A 21,308-nucleotide genomic window follows, 5' to 3' on the forward strand; every position below is an offset into this window, starting at 1 on the left:
GAGACAAATTCCAATAGAAAACTGCTGAAGAGATCATCAGATAACTGGGTAGCTCTCCAGGACTTTGGAAAAGAAAGGGAAGATCTTAAATTTGTCACTAATAGGTCACCAGCACCAGGAAGTTAGATTTTTTATTAATGTTTAATCACAGTTGCTAGAGGGCACAATGCCAGAGAGTTTAATAATATGGGCCTTCTGATATCAGGGGTTCTTTGACATGTTTTGTAGGAGGACAAATTGAGCAGGCAGGATGTAGGTTTAGGTCAGCGCTGATTTGATGGAGCCATCTTCTGTCTTGTCTTCACCAAAAGAAAGAGTATGAGGCACTAAGCATGAGGTTCAGAGAGCAATCAATACCCTCATTAGGTAGTAAAAATAATAATATCATTTATAATATGGTCATAGGCTGCAGATGAAGTCCACAACTGCAGGACGACCCAGCCCATGGTCATAAACTAAGCCCATGTGTTGTCCAGAGCCATTGTTACTGGCCTCTCAAATGTGATATAATTTTTCTGCTATCGTATTATGAAGATGAACAGGAGTGTAAAATGATTGGCTTTAGATAACCTGTACCGGAAAATAATATTTTTACTTTCCAGAGTTCCTCTAACATCCATTTATTTACTTTTTTATTATTTTGAAGCTGTATATCCCAACCCTAAAAAAATTTTAATCACACTTTTTTCCCCTGCTGGCAGGTGGAGCCTAACAATTGCCATGTTTGTCAGTCAGTCATTCTGTCTGTCCATCTGTTTAACACTTGACTCCAAAGCAACACATCTTGAAATCTATTGGGTGGATCGCCATAAAATTTGGTGAGCACATTCATGCACCAAGAATGAACGTGGGGGGAGAAATGTCTTGGTTCTAACGTTAGCTTTTTTACTGGTTCTCATTTTTGTTTGTTTTGGTGACACCACAATTGCACAACATAGCTTGGTAGATTTTATGCACCTCCCTGGCACTTTTTTTTTTATATAAAGTTGTGCAATTGGTTAGCCACAGAGACAGAAATAAACTGCAGTTTCAAATGTTAGATTTTTATATTTTCTCTGAAAATCAGTAGAATTTGTCATAGATGAAAAATAAAATGTTTGTTAAAATTGCCTAAAATCCCAAATTCCAGTTTTTTTTTTAGGGTTTGTGAAATAAATTAGAACCAAGCTGCTTGCATTGTGTGACCCTCAGCCAAGTCTTTGCTGTGATGTTGGGTGACAAAAGAGACACGGAGGCGGGACGACATCACGCATCATGTCACACACTCCTGCTCAAACTCAAAACAACACGTTAATAAGTGAAGTAAAGTGGAATTGTAAACAATTTGGGGCAACGGGTGCGAAACACTGCTGCCCTTCCTCTGGCTTCCGGGTTGGACCTCCACTCCGGTTAGTGCATGCGCCTGGGCACCAGCACGGGGGAGGGGTTAGGAGAGGGGCCGAGCAGCGCTGGCCAGTGTGTGTGTATGTGTATGTGTGTGTATGTGTGTATGTGTGTGTTCGCCACAACGTAGCAGCAAATGTGTCTCCTGGAAAGACACACACACAACGTGAGACGTGCCGATAAACGGTTGTTTAGACGTTTAAAGTTTTGCTTTGTCGCAGTGAGGTTTCTTCGATGCTACGTTGTGTATTTTGACAACATTCCGCCTGTGTAACGCAAATATTTACTGGCCAAGAGAAGCTGGCTTCGTTTCTGATCTGAAGAGGGTGTCCGCTTCCCCTCCCCTCGATGAAGCGTTGCGATGCCCTCTGATTTTATATCCCTCCTTAGCTCGGATCTCGACCTTAATTCCCCTAAATCCCTGTACTCTAAAGGTAAGAAAATCTTGCAAAATAAAGGTTACGCTGACGACGCCATCACGTTTTGTCCTGGTTTAGTCGGAACTAACGTGAATGTCAAGGTAGCTTACGTTAAGCTGCTAGCTAGCACTAGTTAGCTTTATTTTCCCACAGCCAGCCAGTGCAGTTAGCTGAGTTAGTTAGCTACGTTTGGCTTGTCCATCGGCGTTGACGCTAGCAGGCATGGGCAGGCTATGTGCTACACGCTGGTTGTCGCCATCGTGAGCTGATTAGGTTGAGAAATGATATTGTTTTGTGAACTGCTGGGTATCATGTATGTTGGGCACTACAGACCAGGAGCTAGCCAGAACAACCCCATACAACTACGTGAGGTCGCTCCAGCTACCACTGTACATTGTTCACTGGTTTACTTTCGTCCTCGTGGGGTTCTGCAGAGGTGTGGGTGTGTGTATCGCGAGAGAAAGAAAAGAAAGTCGTGCGTTTGTGTTTTGTTAATCCGCCTTGTCTAGCTTTGTCAGATGACAGTCCCCTGTTGTTGGGTTATGGGTGTAATGAGGCCAGAAATATCTTCTTCACATTTCACATAAAGAATACTATTATTTTTCCTTCATAGCCCAGAGTATGGCACTCGCTCACAAGGTTGTAATGCACTTTGGACATGTGTTCACCAACCTTTGTGTTATTATTAGGTAATTGGTGCTGCATCATCTAGCAGCTTAGTCCGAGCACACAAATGTTCACATTATGGGCAGCTAGGGTTAGTGGGTGGTACACACTCATGCTGCAAAACTTTGCCTTGAGTTTCTACTACATCCCACTCTTAGCCTAGTGAAGATGTGTTCGCTTTCTGTGGCACTTTGCATTGTATCAACCTCAAGTGCAGAAATATTTTTTTGTCTGAATTTGATAGTAACGTGATGGTGATGCCATTGCTTATTCATGAGTATGCCTAGTGTGTCATGTGTTGTCGTGCTCTCCTCTGGTGCAGTAACCTGATTCATGAGCATATTTGCATGTTGCATTTTGATAGGGCAAGGGTAGAGAACTGGCCTGCCTCACACTTATTTCCCTCCTATTCTTAGTTTTAGACACATTTTGTCTCCTGGTGGTTGACCAGTAGTACGGTATGGACACCCACAGTCCACTCCACTCGGCCTTTACCTGGTATCTGACCTGCTGGTCCCACATCTGTCTGACTACTATGTATAAGGTGCCCATGAACCAGCAGTGTGCATTGTTCTGTGACCCTGAAATGCTCAGTTGAGCTTGCCATATGGTCACACTGTATCACATGATGACAGCTTATTTATATCTCAGTAATTAGGTGTGCACTTGTGTGGGGTGGGTGCCGGTGGTGGGGGGTGACAGGCTGGCTCATCAAAGAGTTTGACACCTCATCTATATCCGGCTAGAAGTGAGAGAATGGATAGCAGGCCAAGTTGCATCTGGGTCTGTCAGTATACACCTTTTGCCATCTAGTTTGAACTGTAATGGCAGGATTGACTAGATAGCATAGCTGACCATCCATGTGGTTCACGAGGTTTCTGTGTTGTTTTGGGTTTGGTGGTGATAGTAAGCACGTCAGCCAGCTATAATATGTAATTAGAAGAACTGAACACATGTAAATTTATGTTAAGATTTAGGTCCAGCCTGTATAATACCGCTATTTAAGTTTGTGCCAATCATCTAGCCTCCCCAACCCCCAATCCCGCATTATTACAGGTGCTGCACACCGTCTGCATAATTACAGATATCCAATGTCATTTTCCTGCCTTAAAGAAGAAGCCATTTCTGCCATTCTTTTTTGCACAGATCAGGAAAACAATTTCCACAGTCTGCCAGAGCTAAGTAACCCATCATGGTAAACAAACCACAATGATTTGCTTTTGTCAGTTTTCTGTTTTTATTGTTATTTCATTGTCCTGGAGTTCAGTGTTAGTGTGTACATTACGTTATGCCCTGCCTACTGTTAGTCACCTGACACCCACAGGAAGAAATGGAAGTCTCTGCCAGGAAATATCTCCCAAAAATTGTTGCCTCACAAACTTTGTTGTCACATCTGTGTCTTTTTATTTAGCATGTCTTTGTTAGCCAGCGAGCAATTAATTCAATTTCTGTCAGGTTTGTTGATCTGTTTTAAAAATGTTGAGAATCTTGAGCAAATGAATGTTTTAAAAAAATCTTATGTTACATTGAAAATCTGCATTGAAAAATATTTGGAGGGAAAGTAAACTAAATGTAAATAGTAGTAAATTGGCTCTAAATGATACTTGTGTTATCCTTAAATCAAATCATCACATAAGCAGGGGCAAAGTGAAGTGAAACTGGGCATCAGTTTTACAAATTCCATGCCATTATAGTTTAGTTTCAAGGGAAGCAGAGATGATTGAAATAGCCAAAAATGTCTCTCTTTGTGGTTTGAGTGCAGTGAGTAGCTCTTTGTCTGTACTCAGGCTTGAGCATATCATATGTGTTCAACACGAGTGTAATGAAATCAACCATTGTGGGGCACTGAGATACATTCTTGGCTTGCATATTTTTTCATCTGCAACAAAAACATATCCCGGTGAATCATCTATTCATCTGTCAACCCCCATCAAAGCCCCGGGCCAGCTGCGAAGAATAAAATTGGACCGGTGGGCTTGCCACTTGGCAAAACTTTTAAAGCATGTGTAATGTGAGCAGTGCATAACTATGTGGTGAGGTAATTGAATTGTTCTAAGTGTAGGCTAAAGTAAGTGTTTTTTCAACTCGTGGGTTACGGCCCACTTTAGTGGACACAAGCTGACAAGGTTATAGAGTTGTGTACACAAACACATTAAAAATGCCATCTGACTTTATTGCAGCAAATACATCAACAGTGTGTATCAAGCAAGCAAGTCAAGATATTTCAGGAACATTGTCAATGTCCATTGTTCACTTAGGAGCACTGGGAAGTTAAACTTTTATTTATTTTAATTTAATTGCATTTTAGTCATAAGAAAACAGAGACCAGTTTAACTGCGGAATGTATTGTGTGTGTGTGTGTGTGTGTGTGTGTGTGTGTGTGTGTGTGTGTGTGTGTGTGTGTGTGTGTGTATTTTGTAATGTGTCATTACATACCATGAACTCTGAAAGTTCTATATTTGTATTTTATGATGGTCTTGCTCTAAATTGCCCGATAGTTGTGGATACATGTGTGTGTCTGAGTTTATTTGTCTGTGGGTTTGCCCTGTGATGGACAGACAGTCTGTCTTTTTTTAGTTTAGTTTATTTGACAACAATAAAACCAGGGGATATGCATCCCTGACTCTATGGAAATAGCCTTTTAAATACTCTGGTGTTAGGTTGTTGTAGTTATTATAGGTCATAATAAGCTGCATCTAAACTGTCCTAGCCTGCAGAGGGAGCTAACCCAGCTTACCTACATGGTCCATTGGAGACAAACCCAGCATGACCCGAATTAATTTATTCTGGGAAATCTGTAGCTTGTCTTTCAGTAATTTGGTCAACCCTGCATACCATGAACAAAGTGCATAATCAAAACAGCAGGAGACTAGAGAGGTGGCAAGCAGTCTGAGCAGACTTGCTACATCCAGAAACTCGGTCCTTCCAGCTAAGAATGTAGTTCTGCCGTTCACTTTACCAATAATCCTTAGCGCCATACCCTCCTCATTCAAATTGCAATCCAGATTACATCCTAAATAATTAATAGAGGATTTAGCAGAAAAAAATGTCCATTAAGAACTATACTATTAGACTGAAGCTTGCTCAACCAACAATGTGCAACATGAGGCCCAATCAGATCAGCTGCAGTGTTCCAGGGTGTTACCCTGCCGTCCACCCAATGCATTCTGGGATAGGCTGCAGCCCCCACCACCATGATTAGGAGAGGGTATAGAAAATAGATGGATGGATAGTGATCCTTGTGCTTAGAAGTGGCCACATCCTCTATTTCTCTCATCTATTCTTCTGAAAAACATTGTCTCGTCATTCAAGGCTCTAAGCAAAAGCCCGCACTATGTTATTTTATTTATTGTTGTTTATTTGTGGACCTGAACAACCCTCTCAGACTTTGAAATAAGAGAATCAAGACAAATATTTAGGGATGGGAGAATGTAACCAACTTTAATATATTACAATGCAAAAATGTGAAAAACCTATCATGGGGCAGAAAAATGAATCGTAGCCAGGCTACATTTTATTCTGCATCAACCACAAAACAATGGGCTTGTTCATCACAATTTCACAAGCCCTCCAACAAAATCATATTCTTTGCACTTTGTAATGACAACATTTTTAAATTGTTTTCATTGTAGCCACCCAGTGCAATTGCCAGAAATATTTGTGGCTCATAAACAAACATAATTCTGCATAGTCTTATTTTGTTTTCATCAAACTTGTGTTACATTGTATTCTGGTTGTATACCAAGTGCTAAACCCCATATTGTGTATCAAAGCTGTACAGCTGCGAGCTTCACCATTCAGTGTGTGGGAGGCAGATTCAGTAGTTATCATACTTTGACCTTTTATAAATAAATGAGATTTAGGCTATTTCATTCTTTGCTTACAGTCAGTGATGAGAAAACATGTCTGTATTCCAAATAAGTCTCCCGAGGCACTGTCTCTGCCAGTAAATGCTGCCTCACTGTAAATGAGGGAGGACTTGCACTTTTCTTTTATCATTAAAGATTTTTTTCTCTTGTTTCAAGGTTTGAGAGGGGCTTTGTTAATATTAACAAATCAATAAAATGCCAAAGATCACTGATAATAATCCAGATTTCCCCTTCAATGGAGTGGCTTTGAAAGTCACCTACACAAAAAATTCAACTATAGAGTACTTTAAGGACCCAAACATTTAACAGCCTGGATGCTGAAACAGTACTGCTGCCAATTTTAGTGGAGTTGCTTAACCATTTTTAAGTCTTTGAATGCAATTTTGTTTATTTTCATTTTCATTTCTTAGGAAGTAGACTGTGTTGGATCATACCACATCACTGGCCATGGGTTACATGTTATCTAAGATTATTTTCCTGGTAATGAATAACTTGGTTATTGCCTTAATGTCAATACTTCATTAATTGGTTCATGGCTTTATTGATGAGTTAATGCAATATGATGCAAAACCTGTTTTGAAACACTAAAATAAACACGCTTAAATGAACTAATTTGTGGGCTCCAGTCTGCATATCAGGCTAAAAGGGTCATCATAGCAACTTTAAATCTGTAAAAGTGATTATCCTTTTGCATCCTTGGCACCCCTGCCAAGGATTGGGAGCTGTGACGACATCCACAGATCACTTTACCGGATGGTGTTTTTCTGGATGACAGGTTATCATGAATCTCATATTTGACTTGATGCAAATTTGAGGTTCAGCTGTCCAGAACCATCTTCTTTCCATCCAGCAGGAGGGGAGTGTATGTGAGCAGAAACTAGAGAGAGTTACAATGTAGTGTGAAAATCAGCATGAAAAGAAAATGTGGAGCACGTCCCCTTGTTGGAGTTGCTACACTCTGACCTGCAAGTGGTCAGAGAGAGTGACTCAGTTGTGACTGAGGTCATGTTGGGTTCTCACTCAGGCCGTAATACATCCATGCACAAAGACTGACTTTCTCCACACCGTGAACAAAGAACAACAGACGGAGATGGAGGATTATCATGGTGTTCATGCACCCATTGCACTCTCCCATAATACCACATGAAAGGTTATGATATGGGCCAAGTTTGCCAAGTCACCAAGGTTTGATAGAGATCTTTGTTTAGCCCTCTATATTAAAAGTTTTGAAAACAGGCTGTTCTGGTTGGCCTGGTTTAAGTCAGGATCTCTAAACAAGCAATAAACCTTGGCTTGGCGCTTCCATGGCAGTATTTCAGTTTACCGCCTCTCCGTGGTTCAAGGCCTGAACTTGTGTGTGCTGTATTCTTTGTGTGGATTGTGGTTGTGTGTTGTCTCCCTCAGCAGCATTGTTGGTGTTTTAAGAAGTGAGAGATCATGTGTCTGTCAGTCTCACCATTCTGCTGGTGCTAAGTCATAGCTGAGTATCAGATGACTGCCACACATGCTTGGTGTCGTTGATGCACAGCTGAAATATCCATGTCAGGGTGTCGATAGGCCCCTGTTTCTTAGCAACCAGACTACCTAATGGTGTGTTTATCTACAATCAGTGGTGGTTTGTTCTAGAGTAGCTGTGGTGTTTGTTTATAGTCTACTGGGAATCCTGCTCCCATCAAGGATTAAGGAATGTCTCCTTGGATTTTATTTTACTCAGCCCTGTCGGGGCTGCTTTCAATTATGATTAGATACCCTCTGCTTTTTGTGGAGGTGGGGGGTCATTTTGGTTATGAAACACAGGTTTGCTTTGGGCCCATTCCAGGATCAGTTCTCGTAGACAGGATTTTACTGCATCCAAAATTATTTTTTTGTATTTATATCCTGATATATGGACTGTTGTGCGTAGTAGGGTGGGGGCTATCTGTGCCTCATGAATTTTCATTATTGACAAGCACTGTACTTTAGCAGTGCTCCCTTGTATGTGGACTGTACAGCCTGTTCTATTTATTTTTGTCTAGCAATAAACAATAACCTGAGTTATGTTTATCCAGCCTAATTTATTTTATTGTCTTCTTTCTCATTCTCTATGGCAGAGTCAGTATATGACCTCCTCCCCAAAGAGCTCCAGCTCCAGCCCTCGTCCGCCCAGACAGACCCACCCACCATGAGCCAGAAGAGTGGGGGAGAGGCGGGACCGCCACCCTCTGCGGCCCTTGCCTCAGGTGAGCCTCCTCCTCACCACACTAACACCATGATCTGGGATCAGCTTCTTCTTTCCAAGTCATAACCTAAACCAGCAGAAGTGGAAATGCTAATACAGTCTTAAATCAATGTCTAGGTGCAACTTCACCCTTTTACCTTTTATAGTTGCATTCTGGGACTGTAAATATTTTTGATTATAGATGATATACCTCAGCTTAGGTACTGAATGCTGACAGCAACAAGACATGGTCACATCACTTTTGAATTAGGTATATATGGAGTCTAGTTTAAAGCTGTCATCTTGTGCATCCTTCATATAATGAAATTAAATGTAAAAAAAAAAAAAAAATCTTGATAAACTGTGTTTTGGCTGTATGTTATTTGTTGTTGTCAGACTCATGCAAAGCGATCAGAAACCCCAAACACCTCTTAATTAGCATGCCTGTGTGTAGCATTTAAGTTTTGCTTTCAGATGCTTTAACAAGAGAATGTGCCAAAAGCAGCAATATATGCACATTCTTGACTCACTCACTCTCTGACACATTTACACACTTATGCTACACTAGGTCATCAGATGAGTTTTTGAGGCTTGAAACTGTTTGAATTTTGCCGCTGAATGACTAATCTGCCTCCATCTTTGAGAGGAGCTGAAAGATGCAGTAGTGAAGCAGGTTCTGTCTTACTGTTAACAAAGAAGTTGCCCCTTGCTATTGGTAGACTGTCTTTTAAATATTCATTCAGAAAAAAAGGAAATATGGTCTGATCTTAGATCATGGTTCAGGGCAGCCAACATCAGTTTTGATTGTGAAGCATTGTTCTCTTGACTTCCATCTAGACAGCAAACTTACTGGTCAACAGTCAAGTGGGAGAGAGCGCTTTTGTTACTGCTATCTGTTCACTATCCTGTCTGACCCAGCTGGCCCTAAGCACTGCTGATCAAAAGCATGACAACTGTAATATCCTTCAGATTATCATTAACGAAATACACTTCCTTCCAAGTGTCTATAAATGATCAGCTTCAAAAGTTCAGTATGTTAACTCATCAGATTTACTGATTGACAAAAGTTGAGTCTTGAATCATCAGCTCTCTTGTTGCTCATTGGCTGTCTCGTTTTTATTGCAGGAAGTTCCCTCTGAGGCAGGGAGTGTCTGCATATAAAATGGTCTGCAGTTCACTGCTCCATAGGTCAGAGGCTTGTTTATTCTGTCTCCATGGCTACGCTCAGTCCCAAACCAAATCCTCCAATTGGCATGCGCAAACTATTGTGTACTACTGAATGCACATTGCACAAACTACTGTAACCCCAGCAAATTTAATGTGGCGCCACATTACCAGCTTGCAAATTTGGCTGTATAAGAAAGTTTTACCAGATTTTGGTATTTTTCTTTCTGGCAATGTGTATGTAACAATTTGTAGCTTGCTTTTGTTTTTGTAAACAAAGCATGCCAGTTTTGTCACATTGATTTTAATTGAGAAACATTTTGTAGGAATCAAAACAATGTGGGGCCTATAGTACCCTTCTCAACTTTAACTTCAGCATATTTGATCAATGCTCGAGAGCTCTCGCATGCACAGTGAGGGCATATAACAGACAGAAGTCCATTGAAATTAGAGTTGGGAAGAGGGGAAATCAGGACAAATCATGCACAAATTCAGCTGCTTGAATGGGACTGCTAGCCTGCTCTGTCCTGAACATCTGCACTAACTCTAATTTATATATACTACAGATGCCACCTCTTCCACCTCCAGCCCCTCTGCCTCTTCCTCCCTGGCCATGGGAGTCTCGTGCTCTGGTCCCTCCACAGGCCCCTCTACCTCAGCCTCAGACCACATCAAGGCTCCACAGCATCTTCACACCAGCGGAGGGGATGGAGCTGGAGCTTCAGAGAAGCTCGGTGTGGAGGGTGCTCTCTCCACCTCAGGCAGAGGCAACAGTGGAGCAAACACTGCGGCAGGAGACATAGGGTCAGGAGTGTTGCCAGGGTTAAGTGTCCAGCAACCTCAGAATACCCCATCAAAATGGCGGCCTGTGCTGAGCATCTCTCCACCGCCCGAGGATCTATTTGACGACAGCCAGATGTCCTGCCAAGAGGACCCTCCCCCCTCTGGCCCACAGGGTCCAGACTCAGAGCATAGCAGCAGCATGTGGGCAGATGACTCCGCCTCCAACTTCAGCTTGATCAGCTCCAGCTCCTACAACGACAACACCGAGGTGCCACGAAAATCCAGAAAACGAACTCCTCGCCAGAGACCTGGTCCCAAACCTGCTCCTCCAGAGGACAGCATGGACGTGTTTGATGCTGATAGCGCAAAGGCCCCTCACTTTGTCCTGTCACAGCTGGGCCCAGACAAGACCACCCCCAAAGCCAGGTGGGGTACCCCTTATCTCATGCACATGCTACCAACCTTTTAACTCACACCATCCTTGTTCCTGTGTTGGAACACATTTAATATCATTTAATTTGTCATTCAGTTTCCTTTGGGGTAATTGAATTTGTGGAAGTCATATTAATGCCATCATGGGATGTTTGTTGCTGCAGCTCTCTGGAGTCAGGAACTCTGGTGAAGGGCGGACCTCTGTCTGGTCAATACCCCCAGAGGAGTGATGGGAAGGAGCTAAAAATCCTGGTCCAGCCAGAGACTCAGCACAGAGCCCGCTACCTGACTGAGGGCAGCCGAGGCTCTGTCAAAGACCGCACACAGCAAGGCTTCCCGACTGTCAAGGTTTGAGACAGGCATACACAGGCTATTTTTTGACAGAAAAAATATGATAGCTAACTTGGAACTAAACGAATCAGCTTTTCTCCCAAATAATATGTTTTGTACTACTTTCAACAGTGCAGACAGACATTTTACACACAATGAACTGTGTTTTTGTCCCCAGTTGGATGGTGTCAACGAGCCAGTTGTGCTGCAGGTCTTTGTAGCCAACGATGCAGGCAGAGTAAAGCCTCATGGTTTCTATCAGGCATGCAGAGTGACGGGACGTAACACAACGGCCTGCAAGGAAGTGGACATTGAGGGAACAACTGTCATTGAGATCCCACTCGAGCCCAGCAATGACATGACACTTGCGTAAGGGGTCCATCTGTTTTTGTTTTTTGTTTTGTTTTGTTTTTTTCCCTTTTTTTATGTTTGATTCTGTCATGGCTCAGGTGTGTTAATACTTACAGACATGTAGTGATAGTGATTTGTGAATAGTTGTGTGTGTGCTCTGTTGGATATGCCTGGTGTCACTTAGAACTGTCTTATGTTATTTCTACAGGGTGGACTGTGTGGGAATATTGAAGCTGCGTAATGCGGATGTAGAGGCCCGTATTGGTGTGGCTGGGTCCAAGAAGAAGAGCACTCGTGCCAGATTGGCCTTCAGAGTCAGTATCCCTCAACCTGATGGATCTGCCCTCATTCTACAGACCCCATCATCACCCATCCTCTGCAGTGAGTAGCCCAGCAAAAAAAGTGATTTTGCTGTCTTATTCTTATCCACATGAAAGAGCTCCTAGTAATATATATATATATATATATATATATTTTGGAATGTACATCATTATATGGCATGGCACATCTGCGATTATATGTGTTATTTTTGTCTGCGCATGAAAGTGCATCCAGCAGTGTTTTGCATTGGCTGCCCAGGAGTTTTTTAACCTTTTTTTTTGCCTGTAATCTCATTAACAAATTGATTTTCTTAAGCTCCCTGCTGAACTGTCAATTTCAGATCAGTAACGCAGCATCACATGGTTAGGTGTCCCTGTCTGTTAGTCTAGGTAAATTAGCCCACTGAGATTAAAGTTTCCATTGTTTCAATTTTAGAGAAGCAGTACTGTGATCTACATACCGTAAATTGGCTTAGGCAGTAAGGTGGCATGGTGTAGTGGCAAATGACTGCAGCAGGCAGAATCTACTTGCCTTCACCTCCAACAAACCAAATGACAGACATTTATTCTCAAAACAATTTTAAAGAGAGCTGATGCCAACTCCTCTCCAGCCAACTCATTTTTAACAGTAATTTTTGTTTTTACAGGGGAACCTAGTACTTCTGCATCAGTCACACTTCTCTCCACACCTGATTGGAGTGCAGTCAATACAGGAGAAAGGAGCTTTCTCCTGTGTGAAAATGAAAGCGAACCTCAGAATAACACAATTAGTTCCGATCTGCTTGTTTGTGTCTTTCTGTGAACAGCAATTAATCCACAGTCCACGTCAGGCTGAAATTAAATCAACCGAGATACATCGTTTGCTGCCTTTTGTTTTGTAATTATAAAGCTTCCATACAGCATTTCCAATTTTGTGGTAAATACGTCAGGATAACACTTGTAACTGAAGTCTTAGGAGAGACGGTGTCATCTTCCTAGTGCAGTTTAGTATTTGTTTTACATCTACTCTGTATTCATCTGCCTTGTGCTTAACAAAGGTTTTGTCTATCACAAAATTGGCTATATTTCCATGACAACATGTAAAATTAGCATGATACCTGGTATATATGCAAACTGTCGGTAAGGGCAGTGGCCTTTTCTCTCATTTCAGATAAGCTTTGCAGGCATGATTTTTCAACAAAGCAGCCTGGTAGCTGAGTGGACGTTTTGAACACTATAAGCAGGGCAAACGGTGCCAATAAGCCAATAATAATATTTCTATGTCATATATTAGGCTGATTTTGGATTAGTGTAAAATTAACAGAAGTGCCCCCTTGCCTCACATAAGTTTAGGCCATCCCCACTTTGTTTGGCAGTCATTTTTCAACCAGGTATTTTTCGGCCTGCTCACTTGCTCACAGGGAAGAAGATCACTGGAATGTGTTCATTTCACTTATATGGGATTTCAACTTATGTTTGCAGAGGTGTTCAAAATTCAAACAGTAAGGTTGTCACAAAGGCCAATAGTCTGGTCAGTTGAATTTCATGAAATTCAGTTCAAGTCCTTAATGGCCAAGAATTAGTTAAAAGTCACTGGTTTTGACCCAGTAGTAGTATGAATTGTAAGAGCTTAGTTGCTGGCAGGCACATTAGCTTGCAGCCCCTGAACCACCTAACCACATCAGTTTTATTAATTTTTTTCTGTCTCCAGCCCAACCAGCTGGGGTACCAGAGATTCTGAAGAAGAGCCTTCACAACTGCTCGGTGAGAGGAGGAGAGGAAGTCTTCATCATAGGAAAGAACTTCCTCAAAGGAACCAAAGTCATTTTCCAGGAGAACATTGCAGGTACTGTAGCTAGCCTGGCACCATCAATATTTCCCTTGGTGTCAGGATTAGTCAAGATTATGGTGGATATCTATCTAAATGCAAAGTCTGGTGAATTGCCAAATGAAAATATTTTTTTCTTTTTTACTTTTCTTGTTAGATGATAGTTCCTGGCAAGCTGAGGCAAAGATTGACATGGACCTATTTCATCAGGTAAATACAACTGATTGACATGTACCCCGTTCTGTTCCTCCTTGCACTATATTAACTGTTGAATGCCAGCTCTTTCTGGTTCCGTGATCTCCAAAAGATTGTACAGCATCATGTCATTTTTCTTTGGGATCCCTACTAATCTTTCTGCTCTGTTTTCCAGAACCATTTAATAGTAACAGTCCCTCCGTTCCACAACCTATCAGTCACCTCACCCGTTTCTGTGGGAATTTTTGTGATGACCAACGCTGGTAGATCACATGATGCCCAGCCCTTCACCTACACTCCAGATTCAGGTATTCCCACTAGCTTTAGCATAGTCTTAATTTAGTTCATCTGTTTACAACTTCTATGGACAGGGCCATTGTTAGGAATTTTTTAGCCCCCTGAAAGTACACATTTGAGCCCCCGCCCACCCAATTAACTACTCAACAAAGAGTCACTTGGTCTTAGAATGACAAAGAGTCACTTTTATTGTGGAAAAATGCAGCTCCCATACGCACAATACTGTCTCAGTATAGTCAACAAGCTGGAGCTGTTAGTAAATCTAAATTGAATAAATCTAAATTTTAATCTACACTGAATGAATAAATCTACATTTTGATGTTCATACCAATGGTACAGCAGTTCACTAACAAGTCAAAATAGCCAAGCAGTGTTTACCTCATTCACTCACCATCAGAGGCATCTTTGGAGTGTTGTGGATTTGTGGGCCCTAATGGGCTGTGGGCCCCATAGAATTGTCATCACCTTTACATCTGAATGTTGGCCTTGACTAGGGCGTAGTTCAGCAATTTTAGACCTATGCTGTAAATCACAGCAGGTTGTGATAGGGCTTCATGAGCATCTCAATCATTGTGCTAGTTGTTATAATCACAATATTTATTCACATTTATGAGTCTTGATAATTTGGGGGAAAATGTTTTACTCTACTTTTTGCTACTTTAATCAACATCTTGACTACAGCAAGTAATTGAAACCAAATTAAATGTTTCAATGCAGTTTACAGTATATGATTGTAAATGCTGAATTGTGCAGCCCTAGCTATACAGTAGTTGTGGGTACCGAGTCCTCTAATAGGCAGTTTGTGGCACTGCGTTTCCATTGTCATCCTCAGCGGATAACTCGCTTCACCTGGGAGTAAAAACAGAGGGCAGCTCCCTGGTCAAGACCTGTCTGTTTGATGGCCAGATCAAATCTATGACTTCTGAGGCATCAGATTCCTCCGGTCAGCCATCCAAACGCCAAGAGGTCATGCCAATGGAAGTGTCCAGCAATACTCCACCCACAGAAGTCTTCAAGGTAGGAAACTGCTATTTTCATTGTCAAGAAGAAATCCAGTAAGTGTTCACTTCTATATCACATTTTTTTTTCTATTTGTCTTCTTCTCTTCTCTCAGCCATCCCCAGACCCTCTGGTCACAGGGCAGCAGACTCTGGAGCTCAGCTCGACTCCTCACCCAGGGGGAGAGTCCTTTCCGAGCCCCATGCCCCTACAACCTGAGGATGTGGAGCTTCCACAAGCCCCTCCTGTCTTCCCTAGCCTAGAGCCCCTTAGCACCATACAAAAGCAAGACATTGCCCCCACAACCTCCTTTCCTGTATCAGGGGACACCACCATCCCTCCTGTTCCCCCAGAGGTCCCTCAGCAGTTCCTCAGAGACCCCCAGGAGAGCCTCCCTACAGAGGGTTCTGGTAGTAGTGGTGGGGTGGTAGTTATGGCCATGTCCCCTATGGCATCTGCCTCTCAGCCCCAGCCACAACAGCCCCAGGTCCCCCTGTTTCCCCAAGAAGGGGTTACCCAGCTTGAGAGGGCAGTTAGGGAGTTGCAGGCTGGAAGCAACACCACACTCCAGCAGGTCTTGGAGGCAGCCGTGGTTCAGCAGCAGCTGAACTCTGTGCTGTACAGTCCCACGACTTCTGCAGAGTCCCTACAGCAACATGTCCAAGAAAACATGAATAGTCTCAGACTGGGAACCACAGAGAACTCATTAGCTACACAACAGCAGCTACAGATACAACAGCAACAACAACAACAAATACAGCAGCAGTTCCAGCAGCATCAACAGCTGCAACAACAGCAAATCCTTGGAAACCTACAACATCAACAACAACAGCAACATCTACAGCAGCAACAGCAGCAAGTCCTTGGCAACATGCAGATCCAACAGCAACTTTTACTACAGCCACAGGACCAACAGCAACTGCAGCAGCAACAGCAGCAAATCATGGAGAACATACAACAACAACAACTTCAACAGCAGCAACAGCAGTTGCAACAAAATCAGCAGCAGCAGGTCCTTAACAACATTCAACTTCAGGATCAGCAACAACAAAATCAAATACTCACCAACTTACAACAACATCAGCTACAACAGCAACAGCAGCAACAACAACAACAAAATCAGGCACTGAGCAACCTGCAACAACAACAACAGTTGCAAGAGCAGCAAGTCTTGGAGAACCTCCAGCAGCAGCTTCAGGCAGAGCTCCTCCAGCCCCAGATCCATTCCTCCCCTCAGCCCCAGCAGCCTGTGTCCCTCCTGCAGCAGGCTGGGGAGTTGCTCACCATCCAGACCAGCTTTCCACAGCAGCCTCCCTCCCATACCTCTCCACCACAACAGCTTTTCCAGTCTCCCCGACCCCTTGGTGAGAGCCCAGGTTCCCAGCAGCAGGTCCAGGCAGCCTTGCTCCAGAATACCTTGACTGTTCTGACAAGTGGCAGCCTCAATCCAGAGCAACAGTCCACTGGTTCAACCCTGTACCTGTCCCCAAACCCTCAGCCCCAACAGCAACAGCAGCAGCAGCTGGCATTCATCTCCTCCATGGAGACGTCTGCCAGTGAGCCTCCGTCTGTTTCTATGTTTCAGAGCCAACCCCAAGCCCAGCTTTCACAAATACAGCAGCAGAGCACGCCCATGGAGCAGCAACAGTCTCCCCAGCAGAACCAACAACAGCCACCGCAACAGCTAACATTGGACCAGCAGAGCTCCTTGTTCCAAACCCACTCACAGGCTAACCCTCTTCCCCAGAGCCAGCTCTCACAGCCCCAGCAGACCAGTCTACTCCTCTGCACCACAGACCTTAACCCCCAGGCTCTTCCTCCAGCTCTCCTTTTCAGCACTCAGAGCCAAGGCCCTACCCCTATTGAGGTTGGGGTCAGGATCCCCCAGCCCGACCCAGCAGAACCTATGTCCTTCCAGGACCAGAGTTCTTCAGGCAGCAACTCTTCTTCCACTGAGCCCCCACAGCCGAGCCTGTTCCAGGAACAGCAGCCAATGCAGGTGGGGCCGAGCTCCAGCAACGCCCCAAGCAGTCAACCAGTGGAGCTGTTCCTGCCACAGACCTCTCTATCTGGCCTGCAGAGTACTATTGGCACACAGGAACTGAGCAGCCAGGCTCCTGCCTCTGGCACAACCATCTTTGTGGTACAGGGTGGTGTGAGTGTGGTTGCAAACCCTGGCCAGCAACCCCCTGACCAGCTTTTCCAGAGAGCAGTGAGTGGGAGTGTGGCACCACAGGGACAGACCAACCTGTTTGTGTTTGGCATTCAGAATGGTAAGACAGTTTGTTCTTTTTCACTTCTGAAGTATGGTAAACACAAAAAAGTGTGCTGAGGCTTTAAGAGATTTAATATAGAAGCTATTTGATAGTTGTTTTCTTCAAAAGCTACTTAACAGTGAGTCCTTAATGGCATATGTTTTTAGTATGGGTGTCCCCCTGTGGGAATCAAACACCTAATCCTGGCAGTATTAGTGCCATGCTTGGCACATTGCGTTACACAGGAGCTTTATGTGTCCATATGTTTCTTGAGTCATTTCAGTGCCATTATCATATATCTGCTCTTTGTTAATGGTGAAATATCTCCATTATCTCTTTCTCAGACTCACCACAGCTGCTGACTTCCTCTGGACCCACCCTGTCAGCCCAGAGCCAGTCCCAGAACCCCAGTCACATGCAGCCGCTTCTGGACCAGCCCATGGCCCAGACTGGACCCCCAATGCAGACCACCATACACAGCAGCTTACAGAACACCCTTCAGGCACAAATGCAGTCCAGCTTAGAGAGCGCCATGCAGACCAACCTGCAGAATGCAATGCAGACAAACACACAAACTGCTCTGCAGACCAGTTTACAGGCAGCTATAGAAACAAGCCTGCCAACCCCAATGCAGACCAATCTGCAGACACAGATACAGAGCAACTTGCAAAATACACTTCAGGCATCAATATCTGCCTCCTCCAACATGGATAAAATCGAGGACCTGCTGGAGAGCCTACAGAAGCAGTGATAGATGCTGGGGACCACATGGGCACTAAGGAGAGTGTTTGTTATTTATCCCAGAGTCTCACATCCTCAGATCAACATAAATTGGAGTTGAGTGGTTCCCTCTGCCAATGCCACAATGCTCTAAAGAATTCAGAACATTACAGAAAAATTGCCCCTTTTACCCAGAACCCACACTATGTGCTCATGTAACTCCTGTTTTGGTGGATATTTATCGTTGATTATAGCCTACTGTATGTACAACCATTCTTCACTGAATCGACGAATCCCCATTTGTTGAGTTATTATGCCTCTTGCAGGATCAGAGAGGCCTGTAATAACTGTTTCATCCATCAGTCTCGCGTATGCAGTGTTTGTTTTCAGAGTGTTTAATAATGTGAGCCTAAGAGATGATGGGAGGAGAAACCAGGTTTGGGGGAGAGGAGGGAAAAACTGGAAAGGGAGAAAGAATGTTAGAGCCACAGGGAAAAACGGTGATGAGGCAATGTATGAGATTGCGAGGCTATCGGAGCGGACAGAGTGGAGAAAAAAATCTGATGCTCATGGTACATGCGCGTCAGATGTCAGTTTTGGTGAATCTTGAGACTTGGCCTCATTTTGGCACCTCCCAGTGTTTTGGGGTTTATTGCTCTTCATTGGGTTCGCAGAAGCTTTCTCGGTTAACTTTTAAGAAGCGTTCAATTTATGTAGTGTGCGTATTCTCTCTTTTTTTTGTTTGTTTGTTTTTTGTTTTGTTTTTTTTGAAGGAGTTGGTAATGTTTACCAATTCATTGTGGATAGAAACTTTCCACTAGTGAAAATGAAGCATTGTGTGGTTTTCTAAACGTTTTATCTTAAGCACTTTATAACCTCTATTGTGTAACCAGCTAATCCTTATATCCATCCACAGCTCTCTATTGACCCAGCTGATTTGTACTCGGAAACGTCCATTAAAAATAAAACAAAGAAAAAAAAAGAAAAGAGAGAGGAAAAAAAAAAGCATTTGTCTTTGTAAAGGTAAATATTTTAGACATCTTTACCGAGCATTTTTACATTTTCTCATGTCACTATATTTTTACAGTCGTAGATAACTTTGTATAGAATGTCTGTTCACTGTTGAATCCCTCTATGTATTCAATCTCAGTGGTCCAGTCACTTCTGTCAAAAACAAACCAACCAACCAACCATTCCCACAAAAGCATTGATTGTCATTTGTCAGTGTCAGAGTGGTTAGGTAAGTAGGCCTTTGTGTTTTTTTACACACCGACAAAACATCTGAAATACTGATTTATCAGTTTGTGCATTGCAATGAAGGATTTGCATTATATTGCCATTTGTACTATTTGATGTACAATCTGTCACTTGAGACTGTTTTACCTTGTGTTGTTTTAGATATTTAAGCTTTTTTGTCTCAGTGTTGGTACCGTGTGCAGGCTGGCACCATGTGAAGTTGGCACCCAGTACCCATCTCTTGTGTTGTTAACAGGGGCTCACTGGTAAATGAAATCTCTGTTACATAGAGGCTGCCATTTTGATTCTGTGTATGGTGCTATGTACAGAAGTGACGGGCACTTCTGATGTGATATTAATACTTACAGTTTATACTCATATCAATAGTACTGACATTCTTTGTTAGTTTTGAGACAGTTGCGTCTAGAGAGCACGGTGTTGTGGCAGGGTCAGAGCTGAAGGCAGTAGGGCAGCCAGGCAAACCAAAACTCCTGTTTTGAAGCATCGTCGTCTCGTCTTAAACTCGTCCTTTAAAACACCCTCATAATGTTTACTCATTTGTACTTACTCATTTAAATTATGCAGCTCTTACATGGATAGCAATTCAGTGTTTCTTTTGTTTTTGTACAAAGCTAGAGAAGACATGTAAAGGTACTTTGTTTCATAGTCAAGTTAATCTTGCAGTAACATTTCCACCAAACTGAAGATTATTTTACGTTTCTGATACGTTGACCTACGTTTTCTGTTTTGTTTTAATGCAAAATAATACTGCTGTACTTTTCATATCTACAACAGTAGCCAATTTGACATGATCACAAGCCAATTTTATGAGAACTAATCAGATTTTAGCGTAGAGTTGCTCACATATGCATTTGTTTACATTTTCATATTCATACTATTTTGTCCTGCATAAGTCAGTGATCCATTTTGAAGTAACTTATCTTTTTTAGAATTTCGTACCCATGGATCAAATTGTAGAGTATTTTTGTAAGACTAAACTTTTTGGTTTATGCTCATAGCACAGAATATCATTGTTGATATGTTTTTGTGAAATCAAGTGCAGGTTTCATTGTCAAATGTGTGACTCCAGTTAGAAAAGTAATTAAATGGATATCAAGCAAATATGTTAGAATATAATTCTACTGCTGTTTTTGATAACAAAGTTACCCATCCCCTTTCAACATAATATATGGGCTAGGTTTGTCGTGTTGTGTTTTTTTTTTTTTTTTTTCTTTTTTGTATTGATTAGACACATTTCACATTTGATTGAAATGTCTTGCATCTCAAATGGCACTTTGACTCATCCATTAACTGTAGATCAGGTCAGAGCTTAGTAAAGATGTTTCCAAGCATTCCATTCCTCTTGGGGAGGAGGGTTTAAGAGCACATGATGTTGCGGATGTTGGAACAGTAATGCCTCTTAAAGCCATACCAACACAGAAAGCCAACCTGTGACTTCAGTTTCATGAATGTAAATTTTACCTCATGGTGTGAGAAGAAAAAAAAAAACATTGGACCAATTACAGTTGTAGAGAACTTTTTTTCTCCCCCTTTTGGGTCATTTGTGTCACTGTACATTTGTAAGAGTGTTTTACTTTGGGTTCTGGTCTAATTTTGTGTGTCCACATCCGGCTGTCTCATTTTGGACAAAATAGGATGCTCAGTCTGACTCCTGAAAAAAATAGCCACTTGCATCTGAAAACAACCATGTGAAATGTTGATTTAATGATGGTGATGATAGCACACAAATCTTTACACAAGATTGGTTTTGTCCTTCAGTCATGTAAAATAATATCCATGTATATTTAAATGTGAAATATACTGCAGGGGTATCTTGAATTTCAGTTGTGATGCTTTCAACAGAACTTTGTGTGCCTTGATAACT

At 42.6% G+C, this 21,308-nt stretch overlaps 1 protein-coding gene across 3 annotated transcripts; it reads left to right on the top strand.

The window, feature by feature from the left end:
• The first annotated feature begins 1,468 nt into the window (after positions 1–1,468).
• LOC115360176 (nuclear factor of activated T-cells 5-like) lies at positions 1,469–20,934 on the top strand. 3 transcript variants are annotated; one of them, XM_030052872.1, is made up of 12 exons: positions 1,469–1,817; positions 8,428–8,556; positions 10,265–10,907; positions 11,078–11,261; positions 11,422–11,612; positions 11,803–11,975; positions 13,605–13,739; positions 13,879–13,931; positions 14,092–14,224; positions 15,046–15,230; positions 15,328–17,485; positions 17,812–20,934. In XM_030052872.1, the coding sequence occupies exons 1-12, from the start codon at positions 1,745–1,747 to the stop codon at positions 18,216–18,218; spliced, it is 4,464 nt and encodes a 1,487-aa protein (XP_029908732.1). In that variant the 5' UTR covers positions 1,469–1,744; the 3' UTR covers positions 18,219–20,934. The 3 variants fall into 3 exon arrangements, with proteins under 3 accessions (XP_029908732.1, XP_029908733.1, XP_029908734.1); XM_030052873.1 differs by lacking the exon at positions 1,469–1,817 and adding an exon at positions 9,660–9,722 and having other exon boundaries at positions 8,484–8,556; XM_030052874.1 differs by lacking the exons at positions 1,469–1,817; positions 8,428–8,556 and adding an exon at positions 8,954–9,722.
• Positions 20,935–21,308: the final 374 nt, after the last annotated feature.

The sequence above is a fragment of the Myripristis murdjan genome, chromosome 6 (assembly GCF_902150065.1).
Source record: "Myripristis murdjan chromosome 6, fMyrMur1.1, whole genome shotgun sequence".
NCBI classification, from domain to species: Eukaryota; Metazoa; Chordata; class Actinopteri; order Holocentriformes; family Holocentridae; genus Myripristis; species Myripristis murdjan.

Excerpts from the sequence above, each read along its gene's own strand:
- LOC115360176 (XM_030052872.1), top strand. The coding sequence starts at position 1,745 with ATGCCCTCTGATTTTATATCCCTCCTTAGCTCGGATCTCGACCTTAAT. Across the intron at positions 1,818-8,427 it reads TAAATCCCTGTACTCTAAAG|AGTCAGTATATGACCTCCTC; the intron begins GTAAGAAAATCT and ends TCTCTATGGCAG. Across the intron at positions 10,908-11,077 it reads AAGACCACCCCCAAAGCCAG|CTCTCTGGAGTCAGGAACTC; the intron begins GTGGGGTACCCC and ends TTGTTGCTGCAG.